Here is a 10724-nt window from a genome sequence, read left to right as displayed (position 1 = left end):
AATGCCTCCTTTGTGCACCTTCCAATATTCCTCAATCATATGATCATAATCAGAGGCTCTCATCCATGCTGCTTCAAACTTGAAGGACTGTTGGATTGGTTCATTGTGGACCTTTTCATCTCTTCTCGCTATTGTCACCAAAATGGCATAATGATCCGAAGTGGTGGTGATGATGTTCTCTACTGTGCAATCGTCAAAAATCTGCATGAAATCCCCATTGGCAACAACCCTATCCAATCTGACCCTGGTATTACGTTTGCCCTCTTGTTTATTGGACCATGTGAATTTAGGACCAATGTCGCCCAAATCTACCAGGCCACAATCATCAAGGCACTCCCGAAACATCATCATCTGGTTATCATTTCGGTTCTTTGCCCCATGTGCTCCTCTGTACTCAATGCTTTGTTGAAGTCACCAGCACATATCCACGGTCCTGACCAAGTTGTTCTTAAGAATCGAAGCATGTCCCAAAAAATATGTCTTAATTTCTTTCTTGGTTCCCCATACACAAAAGTTTCTCTCCATTCAATGCCCTCTTCTAGTTTAACAATGATGTCAATAATCTGCTTGGAGAAGGCTTTCAAGGTGACTGACAGGGAAGAGGCCCAATAAAGAACCAACCCCCCCACTTAATCCATCACTGCTTACAGCATAAGAACCAGTAAATCCCAGTGACCACATGAAGTTCCGTGCTATGGAATCCCTCATCTTCGTCTCGGATAAGAAGAGGAGGGAGGGACGATGTTTTTTCACGAGCCATCTTAGCTCGCCCACCGTCGCGTCCGTCCCCAAGCCACGACAGTTCCAACATAGCAGGTTCATTGCGTGTGGTGGGGCTGCCATGCAGCCTCCGCCTGATCCGCCGATCATGTTAGGAGAGCACCTTGTTCCATTTTCAATTCTTGTGTGAGTCACTCAGAGCATCATCAACACTGGTTGCTAGAGATGGAGTAGGGTAGGCATTGTTTGCGTCCTGCCCTACTAAGATTAATGGCAGGTTTGGGGCCTCAAGGATTTTCTTGTCTCCCGAGGCCTGCGTCTGCCCTTTCAGTCTATACACCTTCACGTGTTTCCTCTTCTGCCCAGTGATCTTTGCACCACCTAGTTGTGCAGAAAACAACGCTTTACTTGCTCTGTCCTCCTCCGTCTTACCTTTTTGTTTGTAGATTTGCTCCTTTTGTTTCATTGGCGATGTAACCTCATCGAGAGCCCCGATCACCTCTATCTTCCTTTCCCCGTCGTTGGATTTTGGAGGGACAATTGAATCCCCATTTTTGTCTTCATGATATGTGCTTTTGCCACTTGACTGGGAACTAGGTCCAGATCTATACATTGAGGCATACTTCTTTTTGTCCTCTTTAAAACACAGTCTATCAGCATTGTATGGTAGCTTTCCCTCCTTATCTCTCTCCCCAGGTGTTGGGCATTCCAGAGAGGAATGGCCAATTATACCACAAGAGAAACAATAATGGGGAAGCCTTTCATATCTCACCTCATATATTTCTATTGCCTTGTGTTTCTGTGAGAAAGCTGTGACCCATCTCCTCAAAGGTTGAGCAACCCCAACTGAGACTCTAACACGCAAGCAATTCCCGGATGCTCTACCTTGTTCATCCACATCAACTTTCTCCACCTTGCCTGGTTTGGCTCCCAGATATTCCACCCATGTTTTATTCATCAATTCGAACAGAGGGTTCATTATCCTTGCCCATAGCATGACTCTGTCAAATGTCACCTCTGATGGCTTTAGAGTCTGATCAAAATCGTTAAGCAAAATAGCATGTTTCCCTACTGTCCATGGCCCCCCATCTTTAACTATTTCTTTGTCTGATTGGGAAGCAAATTCTACAATGAATGTGTTGTCTGCTACTGGTTTTGCAGTCAATCCCTTTGGATTACCCCATGCTGGCCTTAAAGCAGACATGATTGTTTGAATATGCAAAATATTGGGGGATAATACCTTGCCAATGAGTGCCCATTTCAGGCTTACCAAGTCTTCTTCATTTTCATCTTCCAGTATGACTGCCTCTGCTTCTTCAGAAGTGAGATTGAGGCGCTTCAGCAGCTCTGCCATGTCCTCTTCCATAGCCGCCCCATCTACATGGCATCTCTTCTCCTTCTCCTTCAGATCCGCCAACACCACTGTCTGGTCCGCACTTGCTTCGTTCCCCTTTGCAGCCTCCATGTCGCCGCTTCTGGATCCCACCATCTGTGCTCCCCCAAAATCAAGCACCGACACACAGCCAAGGGCGGGTGGCAAAACCGATCTGTGCTCCCCAAAATCATGTCACCCCGAACCACAACCAGTGAATGAAATCAGGGAGCGGAGGAGTTGGATTCGCGATTGGAAAAGCGGATCTTGCATGGGAGACTCACCAGGGTGGAGATTTGATTTGGTTAACTCCACCAGATGGAGCCTAGCCCTAAGTTCGTTCATCACCAGAGCAGACGAGAGAGTTCTTACGGGAGGCAGGAAGGCCACGACAACATTTGCTGGGTCGACTTTGATGGCTCCCGCTGAACATAGCTGACCATGAGCAGAACAGTGCCGTGCGCCCCCGGAGTTATGTTATACGCCGCCAGAGTCTAACAAATCTTATATTTTTTATTGGTGAAAATTCCCCTTTAAATTTTTTAAGGGGTGTATTGAAACGGTCTAACAATTGTAGAAAGAAAGTTGGCTTAAGATAGATAACATCGGGAAAGGAATTTTTTTATCTGCCGGAGTAAATTGTATGGGGGAGTTCACAGTTTATGAGACCAACATTTTTATTTGAATAACACATATACAAGACATCTTTTTAATATAATTCATCATAGTACAAGTAGGAGCAGTTCTGGACTCAAAATAGGAAAAACAATGTGTTTGTCGACCTCAATAGCTAGCTATTTATTTCTCCTTGGATGGATCAAGGACGTGCCCCGCGAAGGCAATAGCTCCGGTCGCCTCCTCCACTATGTAGTAGGCAAATGGATGGTCGGCAATGAAATCCACCTGCGGAGGTGTTGGAGGTGACGGAGGCCTTGCGCATCCAAGAGCCCCGACCAACACGGTGACAGCGGCGGCTTCAGTCCCTTCCTCATTTACCTCGACAGCAGCCTTGTGGATGACATCCCCCACCACTATCGGCAAGCCAGAGCCATCGTCCTCCACCATGTCAGATAGGTTGCCATGCTCACAGAACGGCAGCTCAAGCCCTAGCTTCTTGAGCACGTCGACGATGCTGCTATGGAAGGACAGCTTGAACTTTGGCATGCGGAACTCGCGGAGGGCGATTTGCTGCTCCGGCAGGTGGTCGTGCAGGAACCCAGGTCGGGACTCAATCGTGTCCAGCAGCCCCCACAGGCCGTCATGGGCATCCGGGAGAAATATGCACATGGAGAACTACGTGTACCTAGTACGATTGGAGCCGGAGAACACCGACGGAGAAGCACACTAGGATGGATCACTAGTAGAAAAGGGGGCAAAGGTCCAGGCCGGGTCAGCCCATTAGTTCCAGTTCAGTCATGAACCGGGACTAATGTGAGCATTGGTCCCGGTTCATGCGGCTAAGGCATTAGTCCCGGTTTGAGGCACGAATTGAGACTAAAGGGTGCGGTGCCCTTTAGTCCCGGTTTGTGTCTCAAACCGGGAGTAAAGATTAGACCTTTAGTCCCGGTTTGAGACACAAACCAGGACTAAAGGGTGCAATGCCCTTTAGTCTCGGTTTGTGTCTCAAACCGGGACTAAAGGTCCCATTTTCAAACTCTACCCCCCCAGGTGGATCGCCTTTTTTGTTTCGAAAAAATCAAAAGAAAATGATAAAAACTTCAAAAAATAAAATCCTTCGAGAGGTAGTTATATTACTACATCTACTAGTTAGGAAATTTTAAAAACTTAAATTTGGACATGTTTTGCAAAAAATGTAAAACGGCTATAACTTTTGCATACGATGTCGGGAAAAACGTATAATATATCAAAATGTTCAGAACGAAAATCCGCTTCCGATTTTGACGGCCTATGGCCTGTTTGCAAATTTTTAGAATCCTCAAATTCTAAAAGGAAAAAACGTTATGCTCAAATTTCAGTTTTTTTTTGAATTTTTGTTAAATCTGGTCAAACTATGGTCAAACTACTTATTCAAAAAGTATTAGTGTTACTAAATAATTATTCAAGAAATATTAGTGTTACTAAATAATTATTTCACTTTTTTTGGATCTTGGTCAAATATGGTCAAACCATGGTCAAACAATGGTCAAACTACTTATTCAAGAAATATTTGTGTTACTAAATAATTATTTCAGTTTTTTTGAATTTTGGTCAAATCTGGTCAAACTACTTATTCAAGAAATATTAGTGTTACTAAATAATTATTGTTTTTTAGAACAATAGTTTCAAACTCAAACAGTGAAATGTGTGACTTCATGCTCAAGCTAAATTCCTGAGGGTTAATAGGATTGACATCTTATTATTGTCAGGAAAACAACAAGTGCAGACTTGGAAACGAGGGAGAATAGAACCCGGAAGTTAAGCGTGCTCAGGCTGGAGTAGTGAGAGGATGGGTGACCGTTCAGGAAGTTAGATAATTTGAAATGATGAGGGGTGATTAGAGATTAGAGGTTAAAATAATTCAGAAATTTGAAAATAAAAAAATTCAAAAAAATATCATAAAATTTTCTTTAATACCGGTTGGTGTTACTAACCGAAACTAAAGGTGGACCTCCAGGCAGCGGCCACGTGGAGGGCCTTTAGTCTCTACTAGTGGATAGACGTTGCCTGCCCAAGGATCAGGCTTGTAGCGGCTGTCAAATGCATTACCAGTGTAGCCAGTCCGACCATGGAACATGGGGGAGGGCGATATATGGTGGGTTAGGAGGGTGGCCAAACCGACCAAGTGCACCATTAGGATATGGCCTGGGATAGCCGTACGGAGAGGTAGGTTTGCGGAATGGAGGAGTAGGATAGGGACGATGACGGAAGTATGGTGGGGGTCCGGTGGAAATATAATTTGCAGACCGACCCCCACGGTTGTATGCAGCCCTCACATGGGGATGGGCGTAGGGAGCATCATGGTCGCGGCCGCCATACTCACCGGGCTGATCAACACGGTCATGGTTGTAGCAATGAGAATCAACACGGCCCATATAAGGAGGAGGATGCGCATGTTCCTTGTGATCAGGCACCGCCATTTTGTACCGGAGTTTGAGTACCTTGAACCCGTCGTGCACAGCGACGAACTGTGACATTGTACTCTGCATGAAGGGCACGTCGACCTTGCTGCGGTCGAGCCGGTAGAAGGGTTCGTGCATGGTGTCCCTCTTGTCGAACGCCTGGTCCTCCCACTTGCCCTTAAAGTACACGGCGTTGCGGAGGGCGACCCGAGTTATTGCCGGATTTATCGATCCTTTGGGGAGAACGTTGCGGATGAGGTTCTTGGTCACCTGAGCCGCCCACGCGTTGATCTGGCCACGCGCTTCCTCCGGTGCGCCCCGGAAGTTGACGGTGCTTGCCTCGGCCTTGTACGTGCCCACGACGGCCTCGCGGAAGGCCGGCTTGAGCGGCCGCGACAGGTCGCTCCACACGCCGCACGCGAACGCCACACGAGGACCGCCCGAGGCGGACCTGTCCTGGAGCGCGTCCGCCGCCATGCGGGACACGAAGCTCTCGAGCTCGCCACACGACCGCGCGCGAGGATGCGGAGGATCCCGTCCAGCGTGGTGTCCCTGGCGCCGGCGGCCAGGAGCGACAGAGCTGTGTAGATGGACAGCGGCGAGAAGACGAGGTTGGTCCTGGGGTTTTCTTCCGCGAGGCGCTTGCTGAGGCCGGCGGCAAGCTGCGCCAGGCCAGAGCCGGACTGCGGCGACTTCTTGGTCGGCCAGTCCATCGTGGCAGAATCCATCAAAGCCGCTCGCAGGAGACGTAAGTACAGAATCGTTCGTGGATAGTTTGCTTTGCTTGGCCAGTATATAACGGAGACGTAGGGCATCCGATCTGATTTGGATTTGGATTCGGTTCGGTTATATGCTTCGTTCTTTCCTTTTGTTTGACCGTCGAACGTACGTCGGTTTCACGTGATGGCTAATATGGACTAGTTTGAGTTATTACCCAGCTAATACGGCCTCCCTGCATCTCTCCTAGCTTTCCTTTTATAGTACTAACTTTGCCCGAAAATACGAAGAAGAAAGCGCACCCAATATGCAAAAGAAAAAAGTAATTAAAAAATTTCAAATCTTTTTCGGTACCAAACATAATCAAGTATTGTAGTCGTATAAAATGATTCGTCACAGAATGATTTCCTTTGCATCCTGAGTCGAAGATTTGGCAAAAACCGCTATATACAAATACTATACACGCTATATTGTCATCATAAATTTGTCTTTTCTGCCCTAAAGTCAATAGGAATCATTTCTTGACCAAACTTTTTATACGAGTACAATACCTAATCATCTTTGATTCCAAACAAGATTTGGATTTTTTTAACTTTATTTGAATTTCTATTTTTTTTGCACATATAGGATGCGCGGGTACCCGAGAGCACCAAGTTCCCGTCCTAACTTTGCCTCAATTTGGTGGCGCCCGTGTCTCCCTTCCTATACTATTTTTTTAGCAAATGTTTGTACATTTTGTGTTAGAGTTTTTTGGGTCATGTGATGCATAATATTCTTGTCCAGTTTCATCGATGCAAAGTTTAACATATTTAGAGACATTACAACCGCGCATCCTCCCAGCCCTCTCATGCCATCAAGGCTTTTGGCCATCAGATCTACGAGTTTAGAAATTTTCAGCCGTTGGATGGATTTGCAAAAGACCGTGAGTGTTCGCTGCTAATAAAAGATGGCTATATGAGCTGGGCCGCTGCTCCCGTAACAAAATTGACGCTCTGCTATTATTTGGGCCTGCTGGGCTTTACATGTGCAAGCGACCAACGACAAAAAATAGCACAGAGTTCGCAGCTGCACGTCTCGCTCGTGGGCCAACCATTCCACCAAAAAAGATAACATAGCCTGGCAGCGGCTCCATCTCGCGGGTGGACGAACCTATCTATACGAGGCGAGCGACCTAACTCCTCGCCGGGCGGGAGTCAAGATGGCAACAGGGACGAAACCCACCGGGTTTTGCTTGCCCAAACCCATCCCCACGAGAAAATCGCAAACCCGTCCCCGTCCCCATCAACGTGCGCGGGGTTAAGTTTTTGCACGTCCCCTAAACCCGTCGGGTTTTCAAAACCCACGGGGAACCCGTCCCCACGAGCAGTCAATGAAAACAACAATATTTGAAAGAAAAACATGAGCATATTACAGCAGCAGGCGACGGCTGGGGGGCCTAGGTTTAGGTTTAGGTGTTGTGTTGGGCGGGATAGAGAGGCTTGAAGAGCGAGCGACACTGTAGCGACCGAGCGTGGGGTTAGTTTGTACTCCAGGGCCTCGACGCTGTGGGGCTCAGCTGCTCGGGCAATGTGGCTTTGGTCCAGTTGAGTGAAGATGGATAGGTGCATGCTAAATAACGTATTTTGGCGGGTGTTGTCGGGTTTTGGGTTCGGGTAGTACTCAAACGGGTTTAAACCCGCGAAACATATCGGGTTTTATAATGTACCCACGAGCAGCTCCGCGGGGATAGAAAGTCGCCCATCCCCGTCCCCTAATAGGGTAAAAATCCGCGGGAACGCGGGTTTCGGGGCCCCATTGCCATCTTGAGGCGGGAGAGTCCATACCCGGTTCTTGCGATTCGAGCGAGAGGATCTCCTGGTTATTATCCGTGTCATCTTACTATGTGTGCTCAGCCTGCTGTGCAGGGTGTCTACAGTTGGATGGTATTGTTTTGATCCATCACTACGATTGGGATCTTAATCTTTATCCAGTTGGGGAATTTTTGTATCATGATGGATTATTCTGTCGAGGGGACTGTTCTAGGAATCCGAGGGAGCCATAGTTTCGCATAACGATGGCATATGGAGCAACTTCTTCTATCTATCTTTTTGGACAACGAATTTACATGCTTCCGAATACTCTAACTGAAAGTATTCCTTTCATTATATGACAAGCACGGTGAATTCCAGATTACTTATTGATTTGAAGAAGTATTAAAGCAGGTACTACATACAGGCATATATGAGGTATCCACACCAAAATAAAGTCAAGTACATCATGGATTGGATCCATACCCAGCTTGGCCATGAACCAATATTCTCTCAAAATCTTGGTAAATATTCTTTGTTGAATGAAGAGTACTTGAAAAAGGAACAGTGATTTGCTCAGAGTTTTTGATCTGATCATGTATTGTTGTGGCAACAAGCGCTCCCTTCACTGTAAACTTCCGTGTTTTGTCATCAAGACGATGTTAAAATGCAGTCTATGCGCGCGTGTGTGCGTGCACATATAGCACTTAGCGTTTCCAAATGGTTATTAGTATAATTGTTATTGGTATTTAATAAGGATGTTTTGCTGTAAAAGGAAAATAATCCGTTCCTATTCTGTTCCTACTTATTGTTTCTGCTATTAATTCGTGTTAGAATAAGCATTTCTAAAGGATTTTGTTTGTTACATTCATCATTTAAACATTTGGTAATTGATTATGTGTGTTCCAAAAGGGGGCAATTAGCTGTCTGGAGTTAATCAGGAAAACTATACGCTGCAAGGTCTGTTCCTTTTGCTAACTGCACAGATCAATTTACATGAACGATTGCTGGTGAGGGAATTCTCATGGAAAATTCAATCTGTGGCTTTGGCTCTTATTTTAAATTTCAGGATAGATGTAACCTTGAAAATGATCATACGAACCAGCATAAATATTTATTCAATGATCTGAACATTACATATCATGTAGCACCCTTAAATCGTGAGTTTGCTGAAGTTATTTGTGTTCATTGTGTTCCTGGGCAATTAGCTGACATGACTTAAGTATTAGGTAAGTATTATTCTTTTAAGAACAAGTACCAGTGCAATGCTTGGTAAATCCAGAAAGTTTAGTTTGTTATTATGTTTCAAACGAAAAAGATGACCTCAGTTTATATTTAGTTTTCATATTTTTTTCCCATCATATATTTACACAAAACAAAATTATTTTGATTCATCATGAATTTGTACTCTTCCAACCCTTATTATATGGGTAATAGAGGGCGTGGCAACGCGCGCCATCATGGTCTAGTAAGTGGTAGGGTCCGCCTCCCTTCACCACCCAATCCAACTTCCATGGAAAGTCGTTATTCGGAGTGTTTGATCATCATGACAAAAAAGACCATGTAACATTTTTCCCAGCATATACCAAACATCGCTGAAGCATTTCATCCTGAAAATGTTAGAGGCAACCCCAATTAATATCACATTGCTAGGATGGAATCGTAGAGGACTACAGAACGGATGATCGGAAAAGAGGGGCCATGCAGAATGGATATAAACTAGAAGGGAAAGGTGTGCCTTGCCACTCTTTACTGAATTACATTGTAATGGTATTGAGGGCTTGCAACATCATGTTTTATTATAAACCAAAATCGTAGAACAAAAATCTTTTTCTTCTAACAAATCGTAAAATATCAACATATTTCGACCGGTTAATTTCTTAGATATACTACTGTACATCAATGCATTGCTGGATGTCAACAATTGTGTTGAAAGGGCTTATACCATTGCACTATATATAAGGGTGTTTTATGGCCTTGCAAAGGATTAACTGCTGAAGAAGTGTGGATAGCTACGTTCAAAGTATATGTGTTGGTATTTGCAAATGCAAATATGTTTATGTGAACCATGTTATTTCAAAGGCTCTTCTAGTGTAATTTTTGTTTATACACATGATGCATTCAAGTAAATAACCTTATAATAAAATTAAAATTTAATTGCGAGGAAAATGTGAATAAATAACTTGGCAGATTCTTCCAACAACGAGATCAATGAAGGCTTTCCAAGATCCAATAAACAAATGATACTACTTTAATCACAATTTGAAAGTATGATCTTATTTAAATGTTGATGGCTTTGATAAAGTGAACATAACAAATAAAATGGACATGAAACCAACAAATTGTGGTACATGTCAAGTTGATAGATTTAAATACATGTCAAGTTGCACATGCGTACAATATACACAGTAAAGACCCATCAAAACTAATTTGTTCTTCTGCTCAACCAACACTCACAAATAGTAGAATTTAGTGCTTCACTTTATTACAGAGAAGAGTTTCACTTGTTCGAACAACCAAGTCAAAGCACAAGGAACTTGTCATATCCATCATTTGGAACAACTTGCAAGTTGTGGGTTGTATGATATAGCAGCTTTTGATGGCATGTTTTTCTTTTGGACTCCATTTACTGCCAGGGAATGGTAGCTCTTATTCATTAAGCAACTAAGAGATAAACTCTGCAAAGAAGATCGTTAGCCAACATATTCAGCTCCAGTAAGATTGTACAGCCACCAGTTTGCAAATAGCAGGAAGTGTGCAAAGATATGAGTATCTATACATAAAGGGAAAATGAATAAAAAGCTACATGTGCGGTCATTTTATAGAAATAAAATACACACATTTGGAATCACGAGTGTCAAATATTCATAGGACAACATTTCGGTAAGCTTGTTCTGCCCTTTGGACTGGAAAATCTACGCATATTGTTGTGCAAGCCAAAAAAATATGTACCGCCAAGTACGATAGTAGCTATTGAGAGAAAAATGGTTGACTAACAAATGTAGTGAAATAATAAGAAAGAAAATCATCTCAAAAAAGGAAAAGATAAGGAATTATCATTTCTCAGCA

General features: G+C 44.1%; 3 protein-coding genes across 3 annotated transcripts; all 3 read right to left on the bottom strand.

The window, feature by feature from the left end:
* Nucleotides 1-895: 895 nt before the first annotated feature.
* LOC147957477 (uncharacterized) lies at nt 896-2185 on the bottom strand. The gene has a single exon (XM_087531712.1). It carries the CDS (start codon nt 2183-2185, stop codon nt 896-898), a length of 1290 nt encoding a protein of 429 aa, XP_087387838.1.
* Nucleotides 2186-2890: 705 nt separating this feature from the next.
* LOC125524533 (putative serpin-Z8) lies at nt 2891-3436 on the bottom strand. The gene has a single exon (XM_087536371.1). The coding sequence runs from the start codon at nt 3377-3379 to the stop codon at nt 2891-2893; it is 489 nt and encodes a 162-aa protein (XP_087392497.1). The 5' UTR covers nt 3380-3436.
* Nucleotides 3437-4794: 1358 nt separating this feature from the next.
* On the bottom strand, nt 4795-5864 carry LOC147957476 (putative serpin-Z8). The gene is made up of 2 exons (XM_087531711.1): nt 5655-5864; nt 4795-5607 (listed from the first exon to the last, which is right to left on the bottom strand). The coding sequence occupies exons 1-2, from the start codon at nt 5862-5864 to the stop codon at nt 4795-4797; spliced, it is 1023 nt and encodes a 340-aa protein (XP_087387837.1).
* Nucleotides 5865-10724: the final 4860 nt, after the last annotated feature.

This window comes from Triticum urartu, chromosome 7A (assembly GCF_056163025.1).
Source record: "Triticum urartu cultivar PI428250 chromosome 7A, HENAU_Tu73, whole genome shotgun sequence".
NCBI lineage: Eukaryota > Viridiplantae > Streptophyta > Magnoliopsida > Poales > Poaceae > Triticum > Triticum urartu.
The sequence above is the reverse complement of the archived record's forward strand: the minus strand, read 5'-3'. Positions and strand labels throughout refer to the sequence as shown.